Source organism: Mobula birostris, chromosome 2, assembly GCF_030028105.1.
Source record: "Mobula birostris isolate sMobBir1 chromosome 2, sMobBir1.hap1, whole genome shotgun sequence".
Taxonomy (NCBI): domain Eukaryota; kingdom Metazoa; phylum Chordata; class Chondrichthyes; order Myliobatiformes; family Myliobatidae; genus Mobula; species Mobula birostris.
In genome coordinates this window covers 207,855,749-207,880,285 of record NC_092371.1, presented here as the reverse complement: position 1 = coordinate 207,880,285, position 24,537 = coordinate 207,855,749, and the positions used below count along the sequence as shown (strand labels likewise).

General features: G+C 39.5%; 1 protein-coding gene across 1 annotated transcript in view; it reads right to left on the bottom strand.

Annotated features, from left to right (window-relative positions):
* Positions 1 to 24,537, bottom strand: part of otofa (otoferlin a) — a 374,531-nt gene that overhangs the window by 122,210 nt on the left and 227,784 nt on the right. The window contains exons 7-9 of the mRNA XM_072278846.1: positions 18,954 to 19,036; positions 11,222 to 11,345; positions 2,278 to 2,332 (exon numbers count right to left, since the gene is read on the bottom strand). Of these exons, the coding sequence (XP_072134947.1) occupies positions 2,278 to 2,332; positions 11,222 to 11,345; positions 18,954 to 19,036 (262 nt within the window). The remainder of the gene's footprint in view (positions 1 to 2,277; positions 2,333 to 11,221; positions 11,346 to 18,953; positions 19,037 to 24,537) is intronic.

Here is a 24,537-nt window from a genome sequence, read left to right as displayed (position 1 = left end):
TAGCAAACTTTTTAGAAAGTGCAGTGACTGGAAGAGTGTCACAGGTCACATTCATAAATTTGCTTAACCATAAAAACATGCATTTGATTTAAAAAGCCAATGAAACTTAACAAGTTCTCCTATAATTATATCACAGATACTGTTGTTATATGGATCCAGTGAGAATATGTTGAATTTCATAAAATTACTAAATTACTGATCATGTTTATTATTGTTTGGTACTATGACAAAACTGTCATATCCAGAACTGATCTGATATATTTTCATGCTAATTAAATACAAAGTGAATACTGTATAACTCATTCAAGATTATTTTTAATGACATCTATTGGAATCATGCCTGCCTTTATTAAAGCCCTGAGAAATGAAAACAAATGTTGAATGCATATGTTCCTAAAACCTAGATTAATTGCATAAAGTTTAAATTGAATATCTTTTTGCAGTGTTGGAATATTGCACTAAATTGAACTGTAACATCAATTCATCAACAATATTCTCTATTAAACATTATGAAATATTTGCATCAAGCCATACTGAAACTCTTCTCTCTACTATCTCTAACTAGTAAGTACTGTGATAACTGCACAATCTAGTATCCACCTGCTATCAGTTTTGTCCATAAATGTTTGATTTTAATGTCCCTTTTACTGTACAGTTGATGACAATCCAGCCATAAATGTCCTTGCTAAATACAAAAGGACATCAAATGTCATCACTTTGGTGACTGAACTTCAATCCTCAGATTCACAAAAGGTGTGGATGGCAATATGTTTCATTTTCACTGTCCTATCAGTTTGTCTTGTTGTAAATTAATACTTTGATTTACCTGATCCAAGCTATTTAATATTTTAAGCATTTAATTAGCTACCTTCTACCTGAGCTACAGAAACAGAATTATTTATAACCTCTGTGAATGCTCAAGCCTCTTCATACAGCAGCAAACTCTTTGCTTTCTTTTTCCTTTGCTGTTGTACAGAAACCAGAACAATGTAGTAAGTCAAATGCACTTTGTTGAAAAGCTAAATGACTTCAAGAGTTTAGCAAAAGCCTTCTTTTATCCCATCACTATGATGGATAATAGAAGCTGGTTTGTGGCTAATGCCCATCACCAGGAGAACGAAAGGATGATTGCATCAATCGTACTTATGATAAAGATTTAAAAATAACTTCCTATATTCAAAAACACTACTCTGAAATAAATCTCTGAATTTAACCAAAACAGTATCAGTATATTAAGTCTTTGTTGCTCATTACTTTATCTAGTGCAGTATTTTACATTTACCAGCCACATTTCCTCCTCCAACTCCCATCACTCTATTATCTGAAAATTAGAATATGTATTGTATGCTTCAAGCATTTTAAGTATTCCCACTCTTTTCTCTATTAACAGAAGTCTTGTGTCATTGTATCAGAATGTTTTGCTGGGGGGAGGAAGAAAAACAATATCCTTTTTGTCTTAGTGCAGCTGTGTTCATTGTCTGATTCAGTTGACAGAGACATCAGAGCATTGTAATTGGACAATGCTGTGCAAAGATGAGTAATGCAGAATAAAACAAAAAAGAAAATAGAACAATAATCTAGGGCTCACTCTCCTATTTCAGGAATACACAGGAATGGACAATGATAATGAATTAAATCACAATCTTAGGCTTTATAAGTTTATATACAGCCAGAGTAAACCATTGATAGGGTGTTGATTTCCTGGCCAAGTTAGACTGAATGACCTCCAATTGCTTCAACCAATGCAATGCAATCGCATGAGATTTTTTTTTCTACTTCATTTGGGTGAAGTGGTTAAGAAGGTTTGAGCTTGGTGTCCGGTGGAACTGAGTTATCAATTTCAATCCATCATAACCAGCATTAAGGTCACTTTCAATCTCAGAGATATCTTTTGAGAAAAGCTAAAGTTTGCTCTGAAAAATGAAGGTAGAATCTTATACAACAAAATAAAAGTGATCAAGAAGAAGTCACAGATTAATACTAAAATAAGAAGAATACATTGGGGCAATTGACAGATATATAAAATCACACTTGACAATGTAAATTACATTAGTAATGAAGTACTAAGTACACTAGCAGTTCTCTAGTACTATACCAAAGAGAACTGTTTCAACAAACAATATTGGACTCAGAGTAATACGATTGCAACAGAAAGTCTTTTTGAAATAGTATGGAATAAAACCAGCCGATTTCTCTAATGTGTCAAATTATTCAGCTTCACAGACCTTCCAACCAGTCCAATGTACTAAAGAAAGAAAGAAGTCCACTGGAACTTACTTGGTAATCTTGAGGTCTGCCTGCACTGGGTTCCATTTTGATGTCAGGCTTTGATCTGTGAATAAATACATTTTTTTCAAGGGTAGTCAGGAACAATAATGTTCTTTGATGCACTTTTTTGGTAAAATAGATAAACTGAGACTTTAGTTAAGAGATAATCCATTTGACATCACTACTTATATGAAAATAGTGCAGAATGTTTGGTTTTGGATATGTTGAAGTGTTTGCATACATTTCCTAAAGAAGTCCTATCCATTAGAGCTTTAGTCCAAGCATTCTCCGGTTTGAATCCTTTTAACATAGATGTTAATTCCCCATCATATTTTGCCCATATAATGACATCGTCAACATGTGCAGAGTTTATAGCTTAGTTAACGGCAGAAATGGATCAAAAATTTACAGTTTATGACCAGACCAACAATAAGTTGAATGAGCAGTATATCATGCTAACAACAATGAAATCTCACAATTTAATATGTCCCTGGGGATATGCTTTGTAAATGTTGAAAAAGCTGCTATTTTATAAAACTGGTGCAATAAAGTACAGTTAATCACTGCCACCCACACACTCCTTAATGCCACTGACATGGGGCTTGAGATTGCAAAGCCATACCACCACCCCCTCCCAGGCTCTCACTTCTCACAATCCCTCCCCATCCACTTGACAGCTCCATGGTAGAATGAATGGAGAGATCTTTTTGAGAGTGCTTTTCTATTTCCTGTGGCAAGTTCATGCATAGAGTAGTACAATAAATATCATCACTTTTGCCTATACCATGAGCAGTAGCACATGTACATATCTGGCTTTAGTATGTCTTCAGGGTGTAAAACATAATAATGTTTTTTTTAAAAGCAAAGATGTGCAAGTTTCATGAATTTTATTGACTTCAGATTTAGCACTACAGGCAACCTTAGCAGACAGCTTTCATACCATAAGCAGGCAAAATCCAATTTCCAGACTGTAACATGTAGAACTCAGAGCAATGGATTACAACTTGTATAAACCCTTACAACTTAGTACAATTATTTCATGCCCTCAACCACTTTGCTTTTCTCTCAATCCCTTTCAGGTTGCTTTAAGGCATCACCTTGTGTAATAGCTGTCCTTTTGTTCTCTGTCATTTTGTTGGACATTCCTTATTCCAATTTGGCTCCAAGCATCACATTAATCTTTTTCTTTATTATTTTCATAATTCCATGGGTGCTGCCTCCTGTTCTTGTGCCAATCTGATTAAGTCACTTATGAAGTATTCCATTTCTATCTGAACTTCATGTGGCCAATCTCTAGTTCATCTCTCCTCTTCCTGAACCCACTGCAATTTGTCTATTGCCAGAATCAGTCTACAGTAGATGCAATCTCCCTGGCTCTCCAATCAGCCTTCGATCACCTGCACAATTGTAATACTTGCGTCAGGCAGCTGCTTATTGACTGCAGCTCAGCGGTCAAAACAATCATACCCTCAGTACTGATCAAAAAGCTCCAAAACCTGGGCCTTTGTACTTCCCTCTGCAACTGGATCCTTGGCTTCTTCACCGGAAGACCACAGTCTGTGCAGATTGGAAATAACATCTCCTCCTCGCTGACAGTCAACACTGGTGCACCTCAATGATGTGTACTTAGCCTACTGCTCTACTCTCTCTACGCCCATGACTGTATGGCTAGGCACAGCTCAAATGCCGTCTATAAATTTGCCGATGACACAACGAATGTTGGCAGAATTTCAGATGGTGATGAGGAGATGTACAGGAGTGAGATAAATGAGCTGGTTGAGTGGTGTCACAACACCAACCTTGTACTCAAGTAAGGCCAAGAAACTAATTGTGGACTTCAGGAAGGGTAAGTCGAGGGAAGACACACCCATCCTCATCAAGGATCAGAAATGGAAAGGGTGAGCAGTTTCAAGTTCTTGGGTGTCGACATCTTTGTGGATTTATCCTGGGCCCAACATATTGATGCAATTACAAAGAAGGCGTGACAGTGGCTATATTTCATTAGGAGTTTGAAGAGAATTGGTACTTCACCAAAGACACTTGCAAATTTCTACTGATGTACTGTAGAGAGCATTCTAACTGGTTGCATCATCTTTTATGAAGAGGCCACTGCATAGGATGGGAAAAATCTGCAGAATGTTGTAAACTCAGTCAGCTCCATCATGGGCACAGTATCCAGGATACCTTCAAAGGGTGACGCCTCAAAAGAGTGGCATGCATCATTAAGGACCCCCATCACCCAGGACATGGGCTCTTCTCATTGATACCATCAAGCAGGAGCTACAGGAGCCTGAAGACACACACTCAATTTTTCAGGAAAAGATCCTTTCCTTCTGCCATCGGATTTTTGAATGCACAGTGAACCCTGTAAACTTCCTTGAGTCCTGAGGACGAGTCTTGGCCCGAAACGTAGACTGTTTACTCTTTTCCATAGTTGCTGCCTGGCCTGCTGAGTTTCTTCAGCATTTTGAGTGGTTTGCCCAGATTTTCTCTCGTTTGTGATTGAACACTTCCTCGGTTTTTCTGCTGTTTTTTGCACAACTTATTGAATTTATTTTTTATATTTCTTTTTGTAATTTATAGTTTTTATTGTTATGTATTGCAATATACTGCTGCTGTAAAACAACAAATTTCACAGCATATGCCAGAGATATTAAACCTGATGCTGATTCTTCATGTACCAAATTCATTAATTTCTCTCATTTTCTTCATTTTTGCAGTAGTTGTTCTGAAGTCTCTATGTTGATGTTTCAGGAATTTACCATTAACCTCGAAAAATCCTCTTGACAATATGTAAGGTTCACATCTGTTCCATTTCCGAGATTACAATTTACCCTTCTTTGTACCTCTACAATTCACACCTGTCAGGTGATTGTATGTCATCATTACCATTTACAGCATGGTGTCTGTCTCTTTTGTGAGGAGCAGATTCTTCTGGGCTATTCCCAGTTCCAGCTGGTCACAGCTTCCATTTGATAGACTTATATTAATAACTTATATTATATTATAGACTTGTATTAAATTATATTAATAACTTATCTGTGCTGATCTTTTACAACGGGTTACAGTCACCAATTCAAGTGTCAAAATCAAGCAGCTCTCGTTTAAAGCTGAGGGTCAGATGTAAAGTGCATCTGACACTGGAACCCTCCCTTCGGCACATTATTGCTCTCCTGTCTCTTGCTGAAGACTGAATAGTCAGTTATCAGTCAGCATGATCTTTTTAGGACGCTGTAGTCCTCTGACTGAGCTAATCAGTTTCACACTCGAGCTAATCTTCCCACAGTTACACATTGATCTTTTCCTGAAGTCCCTCCTGCTTTCTGTCATTGAATTTTCACAGGCTTGCTCTGTTGATTTCAATCCTTTCAGTTTTTTACAGCACACCTTGATTTAGATTGTTCATGACTCTTTTCCCTCATTCCTGTATTTTCATTGCCAAATTTAAATTACCTTTTTTGAGCATTCAGTAGCTTAATTTCCTCTTCCCAGCACTGTTAAAGCAATTGGCTGTAGGCTGTTAAACTTATTGAAACAGTTCTTTCTCATATTGATGGCAGACGACCCCTGATTTTTACCTGCAGGGAGGAATCTCTGTGAGATACTCTCTCACTGCTCCCCGTGTTGCCTCTACTGCTTTCTGGCTCTTTGACCACATTCTTAGCAAGGCTTGCTCGCCACTTGCTTGTCATCATGCTCCCCTACTCAGAATACCCATCATCTTGGATTCCTTCCTCAGTACTCCCTTTCTCCTCTCTATGCAGGGTTTTGACATAAAATGTTGACAATTCCTTTCCTCCCACAGATACTGCTTGGCCTGCTGAGTTCTTCCAGCAGATTGCTTGTTACAGCTGATGTTTTGGCAGAAATAGACAGGAGTTTCAGGGAGACAGTCACCCTTAAAAATCAGGAGGCAGGAAGCTGGGAGACTGTAAGGAGAGGGAAGGAGAGTAGACAGAATGAGCAGAGCACCCCTGTGGCCGTTCTGATCAATAATAAGTATACCGTTTTGGATACTGTAGGTGGGGACGACTTACCAGGGACAAGTTGTAGTGGTCATGTCTCTGGAACCGAGACTGGACCCTCAGCTCGGAAAGGAAGGAGGGAAAAGAGGAGAGCAGTAGTGATAGGGGATTCGATAGTTAGGTGGACAGATAAGAGGTTCTGTGGGAGAGATCGAGAATCCCGGATGGTCTGTTGCCTCCCTGGTGCCAGGGTCCGCAATATCTCGGATCGAGTTCTCAGTATTCTCAGGAGGGAGGGTGAGCAGCCAGATGCCGTGGTCCATGTAGGGACCAATGTCATGGATAGGAAGGAGGAGGAGGTCCTGCAAAGAGAGTTTAGGGAGTTAGGTGCAAAGTTGAAGGACAGGACCTCCAGGGTTGCAATCTCAGGATTATTACCCTTACCACGTGCTAGTGAGGCTAGAAATAGGAAGATAATGAAGCTAAATATGTGGCTAAGGAGATGGTGCAGGAGGGAGGGCTTCATGTTTCTGGACAACTGGGCCTTGTTCCAGGGAAGGTGGGACCTGTTCCGACGGGACGGTTTGCACCCGAACTGGAGGGGGCCTAACATCCTTGCGGGTAGGTTTGCTAGTTCTGCTCAGGGGGGGTTAAAATAGATTTGCAGGGGGAGAGGAAGGTGGAGGAGAATAAAGTTCTTGTGAGGACTGCATGCATAGACAGTAATCAAAGGTTTGTACGTGATAGAAGTGTTCTCAGGTGCATCTATTTCAATGCAAGGAGTATTGTAGGTAAGGCAGATGAGTTTAGGGCATGGATTGACATGTGGGATTACGACATTATTGCTATTAGTGAGACTTGGTTGCAGGAGGGGCAGGATTGACAGCTTAATGTTCTAGGGTTCCGTTGTTTCAGACGTGACAGAGGGGGAGGGATGAAAGGGGGAGGAGTGGCATTACCAGTCAGGGAGAATATCACAGCTGTGTGTAGACAGGACAGCCCAGAAGGCTTGTCTACAGAGGCTATATGGGTGGAGCTGAGGAAAGGGAAAGGTGTGACCACACTAATAGGGTTGTATTATAGACAGAGAGAATTGGAGGAGCAAATCTGTAGAGAGATAGCAGACCGATGTAAGAAACAGGAAGTTGTAATAGTAGGGGACTTTAACTTGGACTCCCACACTGTGAAAGGGTTAGATGGCGTGGAGTTTGTCAAATGTGTTCAGGTAAGTTTTCTAAATCAATATACAGAGGTACCAACCAGAGAGGATGCAATACTTGATCTCCTATTAGGGAACCAGACAGGTCAGATGTCAGAAGTATGTGTAGGTGAATATTTTGGGTCCAGTGACCATAATGTCATTAGTTTCAAGTTAATTATGGATAAGGATAGGTCTGGTCCTCGAGTTAAGGTTCTAAATTCGAGAAGGGCCAATTTTGAGGAAATGAGAAAAGATCTAGGAAGAGTGGATTGGGATAAGTTGTTTTCTGGCAAGGATGTGTTCAGTATATGGAGGGCATTCAAAGGCAACATTTGGAGAGTACAGAGTTTGCATGTTCCTGCCAGAATTAAAGGCAAAGTTAACAGGCATAGGGAACAAACAACAGGAATTCTGCAGATGCTGGAAATTCAAGCAACACACATCAAAGTTGCTGGTGAATGCAGCAGGCCAAGCAGCATCTGTAGGAAGAGGTGCAGTCGACGTTTCAGGCCGAGACCCTTCATCAGGACTAACTGAAGGAAGAGTGAGTAAGGGATTTGAAAGGCATAGGGAACCTTGGTTTTCAAGGGATATTGGCGATCTGGTTAAGAAAAAGAGAGAGGTGTATAGTAGGTATAGGCAACAAGGAACAAATGAGGTACTTGAAGAGTATAGAAAATGTAAGAAAATACTAAAGATGGAAATCATGAAGGCAAAAAGAAGGAAATCAGGAAGGCAAAAAGAAGACATGAGGTTGCTTTGGCAGATAATGTTAAGGTAAACCCAAAGGGTTTCTGCAAGTATATTAAGAGTAAAAGGATAGTAAGGGACAAAACTGGTCCCCAAGAAGATCAAAGTGGTTGTCTATGTGTGGAGCCTCACGAGATGGGGGAGAACTTAAACAGTTTTTTTGCATCAGTATTTACTCAGGAAACTGGCATATTGTATATGGAAGGAAGGGAAACATGCAGCAGTGTCATGGAACATATAGAGATTAAAGAGGAGGAGGTGCTTGTTGCCTTACAGCGAATCAAGGTAGATAAATCCCCCAGGCCGAACATGATATTTCCTCGGACCTTGAGAGAGACTAGTGTAGAAATTGCAGGGGCCCTAGCAGAAATATTTAAAATGTCCTTAGCCACGGGTGCGGTGCCAGAGGATTGGGGGGTAGCTCATGTTGTTCCGTTGTTTAAAAAAGGCTCCAAAAGTAAACCAGGTAATTATAGGCTGGTGAGCCTGACATCAGTAGTAGATAAATTATTGGAATGTGTTCTGAGAGATTAGATATACAAGCATTTGGACAGCCAGGGGCTGATTAAGGGTAGTCAGCATGGCTTTGTGCATGGTAGATCGTGTTTAACAAATCTTGTAGAGTTTTTCAAGGAGGTTACCAAGAAAGTAGACAAAGGAAAGGCTGTGGATGTTGTCTACATGGACTTTAGTAAGGCTTTTGACAAGGTCCCACATGGGAGGTTAGTTCAGAAGGTTCAGACACCAGGTATCCATGGAGAGGTTGTAAACTGGATTCGAAATTGGCTGTGTGGGAGAAGACAGAGAGTGGTAGTGGATGATTGCTTCTCAGACTGGAGGCTTGTGACTAGTGGCGTGCCTCAGGGATCTGTGCTGCGACCATTGTTGTTTGTTGTTTATATCAATGATCTAGATGATAATGTGGTAAATTGGATCAGCAGGTTTGCTGATAACACTAAGATTGGAGTATTGTGTACAGTTCTGGTCACCTAACTATAGGAAGGATATCAGTAAGATTGAAAGAGTGCAGAGAAGATTTACTAGGATGTTGCTGGGTCTTCAGGAGTTGAGTTACAGGGAAAGATTGAACAGGTTAGGGCTTTATTCCTTGGAGCATAGGAGAATGAGGGGAGATTTGATAGAGGTTTGCAAAATTATGAGGGGTATAGACAGAGTAAATGTGAATAGGCTCTTTCCACTTAGATTAGGAGAGATAAATACAAGGGGATATGGCTTTAGGGTGAAAGGGGAAAAGTTTAGGAGGAGCATTAGGGGGAACTTCTTCACTCAGAGAGTGGTGGGAGTGTGGAACAAGCTGCCATCTGAAGTGGTAGATGTGGACTCACTCAAGTTTTAAGAATAAATTGGATAGGTACATGGATGGGAGCGGGTTATGGACTGGATGCAGGTCAATGGGACTAGTGGAATAATGTGTCGGCACAGACTAGAAGGGCCGAATGGCCTGTTTTCTGTGCTGTAGTGTTCTATGGTTCTGTTCCTGAGTCTGCTGAAGGATAGCCTGTCACCTTTTTTTTTTATATAAATAACATCAGAAAATACTGGGAAGTCTTAACATTGCAGGTAGAATCTGTGGAAAGAGAAATGACAGGGTATGACCTGATAACATAATATGGCGGTCAAGGGACATTTAAAATCTGATTCAGCAGCTGATACAAACAGAAAAAATGTGAAAATTAGCTGAACTTGGAGAATATTGCAAAGTAGCCAGTGAGACTGGTTCCTCAAACTTGCATGTGAAGACTGGTGAGGTAGGAGGGAAGGACCTGGGAAACTACTTTTTTTCTCTTTGTTCAGGAGGTGAGAACACGAGAACTGATGTTCTGTAAACAGATGAATTGCACAATAGTTGAAGGGAAGAAGTAAGAAGTAGCTTTGTGGAAAAATCTATTATTAGCACAAATGTGACAGGTGGAGGCATTGAGAGAATTGAATAGAATCCTTAGAAGAGGCAGAGTGGGAGTAAGTTAAGCAGGTAGCTGTCTGTATTCTTTGTTCCATCCATCTCTCTCTCAATCTACTTTGCTACTGAGAATAACTTGTTTTTCCTTTCCCAGTTCTGATGAAGAATTCTAGACCTAAAACATTAACTGTGTTTCTTTCTACAGATGCCTATCTGTTTAGTGTTTCCAGTGCTTTTTTTTTTACTTCATATTTAAAGCATTTGCACTTCATTAAATTTTTAAAAATTATGTTAACACTGTTTCTTTTTAATTTTTTTATTTTCAATATTTATTGTTCCTCTCGGCACTCAACTGAATAATGGTTTCCATTCAACAAGGCACCTCAGACAACAAGTTCAACAACTTAGTTGATCTGTAATGCCAAATTCCGCTTTGTGAACCAAGTACCTGAATACTAAAGGTTTCCTGTGCCCAAGTAAATTTTTATGTATTTCTCTTCAGATCCTGATCTTTCAAATTTCATAGACCAAAGGGAAGCATGCCTTAGACTTTAGCAAATGAAAAATTAATAAATCACAGCAGCTACCAGAAAGTAGCATTTAACTTGTGTGGTTTTTCAGTTATGATTAAGATCTACTGCACACTTGTAGACTAGAATCCATTTCTATGCACGAAGCTTCAATGTGTTAGTGGTAATATATGTGCTATCAATTGAGCCTTCTTCGTTGTGAAATCTCATCAATGCTGTCTTTGGTTGCTGCTAATTTCCAAGAGGGTATTGGTCATCTGCTACCCAGCATCTGTAAGGTGCAACTCTACACTACAGTTTGAATGCTGGGTTAGATATTATTTGCAATATCTTGTTAATGTCTCAGTGTGGAATCAACTTGTTTTTTTCCAACTCAACTGCCAAAAAAATAGGGAAGGGTTAGGATCCTACATGGGTTTTCCGATGTATTTGAATGGAATGGAAATGACGAAGGAGGCAGGACTTGAGTCCGCCTCCTCATCTAGCCAGGGTAATAGCAACAAACTGGCAAAGGCCCATATTACTGTTGCCCTTTGAACCCCAAGGAATCTATTTGCAAAACTCGTGGCTGCAATTGTGCAGTTACCTCTTGTTTGAAACATTGGTAGTGACTGCAGTGACAGACGCCAGTGAGATTGAGTCAGGGTCCACTCCTCCAAACCGTTTGCCTTTTCTGTCCAGGTCTTCTGTTTCAAGAACAGCAGGTTCATCTGGAAGGATTAAATGAGTTTCTTAAATGGATCCAGAATTGTTTAGATTATGAGGACACTCAGTCCTCGTTTATTGTCATTTAGAAATGCATGCATTAAAAAATGGTACAACGTTCCTCCAGAATGATATCACAAGAAAACACATGACAAACCAAGACTAAAACTGACAAAACCACATTACTTAATGTGCTTAATCAGTAATTACTTTTACCTAATCAAGTACAATTACTGAAATAATGTTTCCTTCAAAGATTAGCATTCCATAACATCCAGCCAGACTTCAATGTCACCTTGAGAGTAATATCTATGACATTTGAAATTATACATGGGAAGGTTGGCACATTAATATTAAGTGAGGAGCAAGTGAGTAGTTTAATACTAATGTTCAAACATTTTGGTGTGAGTTGTGTCACTTCACTGTTAAATTTGTAAATAAAAAGCACCTTGCAGTATTTCTCAATATTTACAGCCAATAAAAATAAATTTGCCACAGGCAGTTGAATCATCATTTCATGTAGAAGTAGTATTTTAATATCATGATTGTAAATTTCTTGAAAATAACCTCCTAAATTGAAAATTAGCTTTCACAAGTTTGAAGCGTCATTCAAGAACACAAGTAAATAAGAGTAGAAAGCAGGTAACATGGCCTCTCAAGCCTGCCCCACCATTCCACACGTACATGGCTAACTTACGCTGGTCTCAATTCGTCTTCTGTTTCAACTTCTCATAGCACTCAATTCCACAATCTTTCAAAATATATCTCTTTCCACCTCAAATACTTTTAATGATCTAGCTGCCACAACTCTAAGAATTCCAGAAATTCACCATCCTTCATGAAAAGTCATTTTAACACATACTGCTTTAAATTATTTTCTCCCTTTCATTTAACAAAGTAGTATCGTTTGAGGTTCTCCCAGTAATTGAAAACATTTACCCTGTCATGCCCCTCTGGATCATGCACGTCTCAATAAGAACACTCAACATTCTTCTAATCGCCAAAGAATACAGACCCAACTTGTTTAGATATTTATCCCAGGAATCAGATTAGTGAATCTCCTTTAGACTGCCTTCAATGCTACTAAGTCTTCTTGTTAGGAGGGGACCAAAAACTGCATAATATTCCAGGCGTGTCTTCACTATCACCCCGTACAATTGTAGCAGAACTCCATTATTTCTAAACTCTAATCGCTTTGCAATAAAGTTCAATATGTCATTTAACTTTTTAATTGCTTGCTTTACCTGGCTGCTAACCTTATGAAATTCATGAACCTCAATAAAAAGGCAGACAATGAACAATGATCTACCTTTTGATTCCTCCTTTGGTTATTGGAACATCTGAAATGTTTAAATAAATATACACACACACACACACACACACACACACACACACACACAGAGTGGTGCTAGAAAGTTTGTGAACCCCGTAGAATTTTCTCTATTTCTGCATAAATATGACCTAAAATGTGATCAAATCTTCACACAAGTCCTAAAACTAGATAAAGAGAAGCCAATTAAATGAATAATATAAAAACATACTTGTTCACTTATTTATTGAAAAAAATGATCCAATATTAGACATATTTATTGGAAAAAGTATTTGAACCTTTGCTTTCAGTAACTGCTGTGACCCCCTTGTACATCAATAACTTCAACTAAACATTTCCAGTAACTGTTGATCAGTCCTGCACAACGGCTAGGAGGAAGTTTAGACCATTCCTCCAGAAAAACAGAGTTTCAGTTCATCAATATTTCTGGATACCTTGCATGAACAGCCCTCTTCAGGTCATACAACAGCATCTCAATTGAGTTATGATCTGGACTCTGACTTGGTCATTTCAAAACACAAATTTTCTTCTTTTTAATTCATTCTGTTGTTGATTTAACCTTGTGTTTTGGATCATTGTCCTGTTGCATGATGCAACTTCTATTAAGCTCCAAGTGATCATCTGCTACCATGACATTCTCCTGCAAAATGTCTTGATACAGTTTTGAATTCATCGTTCTCTCAACGATTGCAAGCTGTCGCAGGAAAGCAGCCCCAGACCATGATGTTCCTTCCATCATGCTTCACGGTTGGGATGAGGTTTTGGTGTTGGTGTGCAGTGCCCTTTTTCCTCCAAACACAGCAGTGTGCATTTCTGCCAAAAAGTTCAACTTTTGACACACCTATGCACAGAATATTGTGTCAGAAATGTTGTGGAACATCTAGATAGTCTTTGTAAACTTGAGACGTGCAGCAATGCTTTTTTTTTGAGCAGTGGTTTCCTCTATGGGGTCCTTCCATCAACACCATTCTTGTTCACTCACAACACGCTGGAGGAACTCAGCAGGTCGGGCAGCATCCGTGGAAAAGATCGGTCGACGTTTTGGGCCGGAACCCTTCGTCAGGACTGTAGAGGGAAGGGGCAGAGGCCCTATAAAGAAGGTGGGGGGAGGGTGGGAAGGAGAAAGCTGGTAGGTTCCAGGTGAAAAACCAGTAAGTGGAAAGATAAAGGGGTGGGGGACGGGAGGCAGGGAGGGGATAGGCAGGAAAGGTGAAGAAAGAATAGGGGAAAACACAATGGGTAGTGGAAGGAGGCGGAACCATGAGGGAGGTGATAGGCAGCTGGGGGAGGGGGCAGAGTGACATAGGGATAGGGGAAGGGAGGGGGAGGGAATTACCGGAAGTTGGAGAATTCTATGTTCATACCAAGGGGCTGGAGACTACCTAGACGGTATATGAGGTATATCCTCCAACCTGAGTTTAGCCTCATCATGGCAGTAGAGGAGGCCATGTATGGACATATCTGAATGGGAGTGGGAAGCAGAGTTGAAGTGGGTAGCTACTGGGAGATCCTGTCTGTTTTGGCGGACAGAGCGGAGGTGCTCGACAAAGTGGCCCCCCAATCTGCATCAGGTTTCGCTGATGTAGAGGAGGGTGCACCGGGAGCACCGGATGCAATAGATGACCCAACAGACTCACAAGTGAAGTGTTGCCTCACTTGGAAGGACTCTCTGGGGCCCTGAATGGTGGCAAGAGAGGAGGTGTAGGGACAGGTGTAGCACTTGCGCTTACAGGGATAAGTGCCAGGTGGGAGATCCGTGGGGAGGGACGTGTGGACCAGGGAGTCGCGGAGGGACCGATCCCTGCGGAAAGCAGAGAGGGGTGGAGAGGGAAAGATGTGCTTCGTGGTGGGGTCCTGCTGAAGGTGGCGGAAGTTGCGGAAGATAATGTGCTGGATCCGGAGGCTGGTGGGGTGGTAGGTGAAGACAAGGGGAACTCTATCCCTGTTGTGCTGGTGGGAGGATGGGGTGAGAGCCAAAGTGCAGGAAATGGAGGAGATGCGGGTGAGGGCATCATTGATGACAGCAGAAGGGAAACCACGATCCTTAAAGAAGGAGGACATTTAAGATGTCCTGGAACGGAAAATCTCATCCTTGAAGCAGATGCGGCGGAGACGGAGGAACTGGGAGCCATTCTTGTTCAGTGCTTTTCTTATAGTGGTAACATGAACAGAGATTTTAGCAAGTTCTGGAGATTTCTGCTGTGACCATTCTTTCTCACCTTCTTCAGGATTGCACATTGTGATCTTAGTATGATCTTTTCAGGACACCCACTCCTAGGGAGAGTAGCAACAGTACTGAGTTTCCTCCATTAGGAGATAATTTCTCTTACTGTGGAATGATAAATACTCAGGTCTTTAAAAATGCTTTTGTAGCCTTTTCCAGCTTCACCTATCACTACATTTCTTCTTCTAAGGTCCTCTGAAAGTTGTTTTGATTGAGGCATGGTGCACATAAACAGATCTTTCTCAAGGAGCACAGACCCTGTCAGTAATCTGACATTGTGTGTCTTTTTTAAAGGGCGGGGCACCTCTACAACCCACATCTCAACTCATTGATTGGAACACCTGACTTCGAATAGCTTTTGTAGAGGGCTTTACCCCAGAGGTTCACATACTGCTTTGAACCTAGACTGTGATTGTTTAAATGGTGTGTTCAGTAATGATGAGAAGTAGTACAATAGTTTGTTTGTTATTAGTTTAGCCAGATTGTGTTTGTCTATTATTGCGACTTCGATGAAGATTGGACCTTATTTTATGAGTAATTAATGCGGAAAAGCAGGTAATTGCAAGGGGTTCACAAACCTTTTCTTGCAACTGTATATATATTCATTTCTGTTTCTTTTCTCCCTTAATCCATTTTCATCCTTTCCATTGCTTTTTCTGCACTAGATTTCCTATTCATGATTCTTATCATAGTCACTGCACATTAATTTCACAGTTCTGCATCCTCTGTGCTTAATGTGATATATACATATGTGACTCTTCGATTTAAAGTTTTCTAGCACTTTACAGTGGCTTATGTCTGTTCCTGTTCTAGCACACAATCCTTAGAAAAACTTCATCTACAACGTTGCTTTTTCATACCTACACTCTTATTAGGAAACCACTTGCTTTCTTTACCTTAAGATAATAATTTCTCTTTTGGGATAGGAGAAAGAATAATATTGCTCTGAAGAAACACAATATTAATTCAGCCTAGTGACAACCTCAGAAGAAAAACTGATGATGTCACTGCTACTGTGTGAACTCTGATGACAAGAGAGAGAAACATTAATCCAGCACAAATGATGAAAAAAAGTAGTAATGGGATGACACTCCACCCAAAATAGCTGATCTGTTTTATAACTTACTGGACTAGTGGGGTACCGCAAGGCTCAGTGCTGGGACCCCAGTTGTTTACAATATATGTTAATGACTTGGATGAGGGAATTAAATGCAGCATCTCCAAGTTTGCGGATGACACGAAGCTGGGCGGCAGTGTTAGCTGTGAGGAGGATGCTAAGAGGATGCAGAGTGACTTGGATAGGTTGGGTGAGTGGGCAAATTCATGGCAGATGCAATTTAATGTGGATAAATGTGAAGTTATCCACTTTGGTGGCAAAAATAGGAAAACAGGTTATAATCTGAATGGTGGCCGATTAGGAAAAGGGGAGGTGCAACGAGACCTGGGTGTCATTATACACCAGTCATTGAAAGTGGGCATGCAGGTACAGCAGGCGGTGAAAAAGGCGAATGGTATGCTGGCATTTATAGTGAGAGGATTCGAGTACAGGAGCAGGGAGGTACTACTGCAGTTGTACAAGGCCTTGGTGAGACCACACCTGGAGTGTTGTGTGCAGTTTTGGTCCCCTAATCTGAGGAAAGATATCCTTGCCATAGAGGGAGTACAAAGAAGGTTCACCAGATTGATTCCTGGGATGGCAGGACTTTCATATGAAGAAAGACTGGATGAACTGGGCTTGTACTCGTTGGAATTTAGAAGATTGAGGGGGGATCTGATTGAAACGTATAAAATCCTAAAGGGATTGGACAGGCTAGATGCAGGAAGATTGTTCCCGATGTTGGGGAAGTCCAGAACGAGGGGTCACAGTTTGAGGATAGAGGGGAAGCCTTTTAGGACCGAGATTAGGAAAAACTTCTTCACACAGAGAGTGGTGAATCTGTGGAATTCCCTGCCACAGGAAACAGTTGAGGCCAGTTCATTGGCTATACTTAAGAGGGAGTTAGATATGGCCCTTGTGGCTACGGGGATCAGGGGGTATGGAAGGAAGGCTGGTGCAGGGTTCTGAGTTGGATGATCAGCCATGATCATAATAAATGGCAGTGCAGGCTCGAAGGGCCGAATGGCCTACTCCTGCACCTATTTTCTATGTTTCTATAGCATGGATATATCAATTCAAATATAGTGAAACATAAAACTAGAATTAAGTGGCAAAATTTAATCTTGTGCATAATGAAATATGTGATCTTTTCATGATCGTCCTTGTTGTGGTGAAATTCCTTTGGGTTCACCCACATTTTGTTGCTACCCAGGCTGACGTATTTCTCTCTTCTTCAGGTCTGCTGAAGGACCCTTATCTGAAACATTAACTGTTTTTCTTTCCACAAATGCTGCCTGACCTGCTGAGTTTTTCTAGCATTTTCTGTCTTTGTTTCAAAATTCTAAGAATACTAGGTGCAGGAAAATGTTTCTCTAGAAGGGGGAGTAGAAGACCCAAAGGAACTGTATCAAAATAAGGGTTTGCCTGTTTAGAACATGCAGGCCTATTTATGAGAAATTTCCTCCTGTGTTGTGAACCTTCGAAATTCCCAACCTTGAGAGGTTATAGAGTCACACAGCATGGTAACAGACCCTTCAGCACAACTCGTTCATGTGGATTGTGTTACCATGCCTATTTAAACTAATCCCACTTACCCTAAAAGCAGCAGAAGTGCTGAATTTGCTTATTCACCTCCACCCTCATCTCCTTTCAGGGCCCTTCCAGGTGAGGCAACACTTCACTTGCGAATCGTCTACTGTATCTAATGCTTCTGATGTGGCTTCCTCTACATTGGTGAGACCCAACGTAGATTGGAGGACCACTTTGTCAAGCTCCACCACTTCATTCATAAAACACAGAATTTTGCAGAGGCCTACCCTTTTAATTCTTATCCTCATTTCAACTTGTTTGAAACTTCTGCCATGATGAGGCTACGCTAAGTTTGAAAGAGCAATACCTCATATTCTGTCTAGGTAGCCTCCAACCTGATAGCATGAACATCCAACTTCTGGTAATTTTTCCACTCCCCCTTCCCTCTTCTTCAATTCCCCACTTTGGCCTCATACCTCTTCTTACCTGCCTATCATCTCCCTCTGATGCCCCTCCTCCTTTCCTTTTTCCCATGATCCACTCTCCTCCGCCATCAGATTCCTTCTTCGCCAGCCCTTTGCCTTTTCCACCTATCACCTCCCAGCTTTTTACTTCATCTCCCCTCTCCCAACCACCTGGCTTCACCTATCACCTTCTAGCTTGTCCCTCTTCCCCCACCACCTTATTCTGGGATCTTCCCCCTTCCTATCCAATCCTGATGAAGGATCTTGGCCTGAATCGTTGACTGTTCATTCATTTCCTTAGATGCTGTCTGGCCTGCTGAGTTCTTCCAGCATTTTGTGCGTGTTGTCCATTTAACAGCACTTGGTCCATAGTCTACAAGTATATGTCCAGATGCTTCATAAATGCTTTGAAGGCAGCCATCTCTTGCACTTTTACAGGCAGTACATTTCAGATTATATACATCTCCTGGGTGAAATCTCACGCTCTTTTGTTTTTAACCCTCAGCTGGTGTAATGAGACAGGATTAACCAGTAAGTTTCCTCCAGGGAAATACCATGATAATATGATAGAGTTTGTGTGGGTAATACATCAAGTGGTATTGCAGATGACATGCATTTAAAGCAATATTTCATTTGTTATATACTTGCTGGTTTGCCCTCATTGTTTTTAAAATAAAGACCTGTCAGAAAAGTAGAGTTGATCTTAATGAATGGTACACCAGGCACAGAGAATGTTTGGTCTATTCCAGCTCCTGATTTGTATATTTTTATCAAATGCAATGGGGGGATATGTGTGAATCAGTGGGACCTGTTGTGCTATTTAGCATAGGGTTCTCCATAATACTGAATAGCACAACAGGTCTTGTAAACGATAACTGCTCCTATTTCTTACATTCTAATATTTTTACATCTGATGGAATTTCACAAATGTGATGGGAGGGAGGGAATTTGGATCTATGTTGTCTTTACCTCCATGACCCTTCTTGTGATCATCTTTGGAATGGCGTGCTTTCCCGAGCTTCATTCCAGAGAAGACTCCTTTCCCAGCTGTTCTGTAAAATAACCAGTTGCAATGTATATCAGGACAGATAGAACTGTGTGTTATTCATATGTATAGTTGGAGGAAATCAGTTAAAATTGACATTGCTCTTAACATACTTGGGGTTAACTTGAAAACAAACTGATACCTTTAATAAAAACTTTAAGGTAATGCAATATCTTGTAGATGAACAATGAAAGAAAACACTAAAGTACTACAATATCTCGAAGCCGGACTATAGTTTGCGAACCTAATATTTGTATTGCTAAATCTGAAACAACTTGCCACAAGAAGCCAAATAATAAACAATGAGCTTAAAGTGTATTTTACTTGTGAAGGTATAATTTTGTGCTTGGAAATGCCTTCCTGTTTGAGGTGGAATCTGTGAGTGCATTTGAATGTATTTAATTCTCTTAATTAATTTAATTCTCTAAATTAATATATTTAATTCTCTTCAAATTTGGAACCTAGTATTATTTTTCTGCTTTGCATGTTTTCCATTGGCAGTCTGTTTGAATTAGGAGCACGTAAATGTTCTCCCTTAGGATGCTGATGATGGTATATCTATGACAAAAAGTGGACTATAGAGCTGAAAAGGTGATTGTGTTAATTTGGAGCTTAAAAAGCAGCCTTTTCAAAATATGCCTTTCCCTTTTTATCCACAGATCTTACATTATATTTTTAGGTATACATCATTTTAACTGTGTTAATAGCCAAAAAGAAACTGTTATGCACCTGGAAATATTAAGAACCAATGGTAAACCTCAGATTTGGAATTAGCAGGTCAAGTTGTGACTTCCGTAACTTTTGTCTCAAACTGAAGTGAAAGGCTTTACCTTAAAAGTTAGATAAAGCTGCTTCTAATATATTCATGTACCTTCCCATTTCTAGCACTGCCACTCTTTGTTTATTGGACATTTCCATACAGATTTTAAAGTATAAATAACTATAAGTTAATAGCATTCTTTAATTCTGTGCTCTTTCAAAGCCATACTGTTATTAGTTGAAAACATTTATTGCTCCAATAATCAGACTGTGCTATTTCAATACATTGCTTCATTCATACTGTTACACTTTCCCTCCCTCGACCTCCCTGTTGTCCTTCAGTGTCTAATGACCCTTGATTTGTAGGATCTGTCTGTGTTCAGGACTGACCTGAGTCATTTTATATTGAAACATGCAGAAGAACACAAAATTCACTGTCTTTATGGTTTTCCTTTCCTCAAACAGGAGTTACATTCTCAAAAGACCACCACCCACTCGATCAACACCTATCTGAAAATCAACAAGAACCATATGAATACTTGTTGATAATTGAATTTTGAGTCCCCAGTTTAATTGGATCTGAGAGGCATACATAATTCTGGTGGGGCAATGGTGATGCTCACCTGGCTGTTTTAATTACATGAAGCTCAAGTGGCAATCGAAACATATGTTTAGCCTGTGGCCAGGAGATGGACAGAAGACCATAGCCAGAGGCTTGGAAGAAGTGCCTCTTTCAAATGTGCAGTGAAGGATGGTCTGGCCAAGGCTATTTCAGTCCTGCTCAAGATTGCTTCTCCAGCCACCACAAAGATTAACAACTGAAAACAATAACTTTGTTGTGGCTAGATAAATGATCTTGCCTCTACTGAGTTTTCTCTTATGGGGCCAGTAAGGAACACTCATCTCCTGACAGCAAGTTGAAATGTCAGGTTTTGACTGACAACTATTTTAATGAGACAAAGGCTTCATTGCTTTACAAAACCTTGGAGTTGAAGTGCTAGTGGACATCTATATGGTGTCAAAAGGAAAGCAAATGCTGCTTCTGTTTTAAACATTCATTTACCCAATTCCTTTCATTCCTTCATTCATTCATTATAGGCCATGTCGTATGCTATGGGCGATCATGGTCTTGACCATTATTGTTCTTGGCAAATTTTCCTACAGAAGTGGTTTCCCATTGCCTCCTTCTGGGCAGTGTCTTTACCAGATAGGTGACCGCTGACATTATTAATACACGTCAGAGATTGTCTGCCTGGTGTCAGTGGTCGCATAACTAGGACTTGTAATATGCACCAGCTGCTCCCATGTCTTCATGTGAACCTGATCAGTGGGGGAGGGGTGCGGGGGTTTGTTAAACAGGCGCTGCACCTTGTCCAGGGGTGACCTGCAGGCTAGCAGAAGGAAGGAGCACCTTACACATCCTTTAGTTGAGATGTACCTCCACCCTGCCACCCTCCTTTAGACAATGGAAAATTAATAACAATCCATTGCTGCTGATTCTTTGAAGTCAGCAGTTAATGATTAGATTATGGCTGAGACCATTCCAACAGTTTCAGACAACAGCAAAAGATTTTCATATCTTTGTGCTCAAATGCAATTTGCTCTCATAATTCAGTAGCTTATGGTCAATGCATGTTAAAATATCTTTTGTTAATACTATTTGGTAATTATATACAAACACCAAAGAAGACGTGCAAAATAAATAATCTTTCAGATTCCCACATTTACTCTGATCTCAAAGTAAATAAGTAGTCTTTTTTATTTTAACTGGTTTATGTCATGCAATATAGAACAAAATTAAATTTAAAAAAATCCAAAGTGCCACACCTTGGAAATTAAAAACAGCCTCAAAAGTTACAGTTAGGAAATAATATTTGATTAGATATGCAGGATAAGAAACAGACCTCTAAGACAGTTTTATAATCACATTTTAAAGATGTTTCTATTCAATCAGATAATAGAATATCATATTTTACAAGATCGTATTAAACAAAATTTTAAATTACTGTCCCAAATTAATTATGCTGAACAAAATAATCAATCTTTGCATTAACATTTTTGCAGATTTGTTAGGGCTCAATCAACTTTTTCCAAAGATAATTTAGCTGCTTTTTAGTTACTAACTTTATTGCTGCCATGCAACTAATGCTTTCATTATTATATTTAATGGGCATATTTCATGCTTATGTCAAATTTCAACATTGTGAATCAGAAATGTAATTAGAAACCATTCTAGTTTCTGTATATCAAATAAAGTGTACATTATATAAATAAATGACCTAAATTAAACATGATTCACTCCATTTCTCAAGAATAGCATATCTCTCAGTATCAGATCAAATTAGAAGAGCTTTGAAACACATCACTCATCATTGATTTTACTTGAGCTTTTTCATTAAGAGCTACTTGTCTCAACTGCACACTGTAGTTCATTGCTGAATTAAAAATACAATACATATGTTGTATTTTATGGATCGAGTTGATCTTCTCAATAAAATGCCTTCTTCATCAATGACAATACATGAATGCTACATACCGTTTAGAATTCTTGCTTCCTCACTTTGAATTTCTGGCACTCGTCAAAATTTCCCACCTTGGGAAGTATAAAATAAAAAATTCCTCAGAATATATTGCCCCTCTTACTCATTTTTAAGTTCATCTTGATGGTAATATTGATAGCGTTCAAAAAGGGAAAGCAACATTGGAAAATGGGACCAAAAATACACTTTAAGTGGGACAGAGGTAAGAGACCAGAACTGTGAGAGGGCACTTGTTGAATGTTGCATGAGTTGTGGAGAATATGAGACTCTGAAGAGAATGCTTAGATCAGTCATTCACACTGGTGCCATCTTCCATTTCAAGGGCAGAAGTGACAAACACAATTACTGAAACTACAATGATCTGTGAAAATGCACTTAAACATAACTCAAATCACTTTCCTCATCAGTATTTGATGTGATCCTAACAATCCCATTGTAACTTACTACCAAAGTTCAAACATATTGCATATTTTCTTTATAAAATTAAACATCACAATATTAGTCAACTATTTCCTCATCTTTTATCCATTACTCAGTTATTTTTATTTCTTTAATAGAAGTTACTGGTTTCACACATTTTAAAGTACTCTTACCTGAAGTGCAACTGTAAATGATGTAACGTTTTATTGCTGTTTATTATTAATTCCATTCTAGCTGCTTTCTTAATTAATTGCTGATTATGAATAATTAAAGTCAGTCTGATAGAAGTTTCCCTATGTTCAGTGGCACATTTCAATCCTGTTATGTTCTACAAGACAGATGTTAGCTATTATTTTGTTCTGAATTCACACAATGGACTGCTCTAATAAAACTGAATAACTGAATTCATATAAAGCACTTCCCCCTTAAATGGTTCCCTGCAGAGTGCTTTTTTGAAAAATATCAGCTCCTATCTGTGTAGGACAATGTTGGACACATCAGAGGCTCCACAGCCATTAGAAGACTGACATATGGAAACAATGGCTATGGTCAAGTGATAGCACTATTGGGCTCTTAGGATACTACTATATGTTGTATCGTAATACAGTTCTACATGTTGGTTGAAGGTTGAAACCCACACTTCACTTGCAAACCACTACTATGTTATCAAACTAAACTCTGCACCTGTTTGGTAACACAGTAAAAATTGAAATTTGCTCCCTTAAGTCCACATAGAGCACAGAAATACTACAATACATATAGAACTACTACTATATGGAACTGACAAAAATCAGTTCACTGAGTTCTTTGAACATTTACAAATAAAATCAGATAATCATAGGATGAGTTAGCATAGGAAGTTACACTTAAATTTCTAGCTATGGTGTATATCTCCATTGATGTTCATCTCACGAGATTAACTGTTACACATAATCTTTTCTAGATCTCGTACATTCTTTTTGGGTCCATGGTACAAAGTAGTTCCTTGCTTCAAATCACAAACAAGAGAAAATCTGCAGATGCTAGAAATCTAAATGCTTCATCATGAAGGGTCTCGGTGCGAAATGTCAACTGTTTACTCTTTTCCATAGATACCTCCTGGCACAATTATAACAGTTGTGTGAGGATTGAAGAAAGAAAAGGTTGTTACCTAGTTCTGAATTTAACAGTAATTAAAAGTCAGAACAATTTTCTTAATCTGAGGGTTTATTCTGAATTTGTTACTGTAGATTGTGTTGGTCCAGCACATTTTTAGTCTACTTCTCTCGATAAAATGAAATTGTGGGTGCAGCAATGAACACTGTTGCTGTTGCATGAATACTCTGTTGAACTCAAAGCTGTTACATGTATGTCGTGAAGAAGGGTCTCAGTCCAAAACATTGACTGTTTATTCATTTCCGTACATGCTACCTGACCTGCTGAGTTCCTGAAGCATTTTGTGTGTATTGCTTGGATTTCCCCATCTGTAGGCTTTACCTTAAATGTTAGATAAAGCTGCTTCTAATACATTCATGTACCTTCCCATTTCTAGCACTGCCACTCTTTGTTTATTGGACATTTCCATACAGATTTTAACATAGAAATAACTGTAAGTTATCATACTTGGATTCTGTGCTCCTTCAAAGCCATATCATTATTAGTTGAAAAGCTTTATTGCTCAAATAAATAGTTCAAACTACATCATATCAATATATTATTTGATTCATATTGTTATACCTCGCCTCCCTCGATCTCCCTGTTGTCCTCCAGTGTCTAATGAGCTGGAAGCTTTAATTCTAGGATTTGTCAT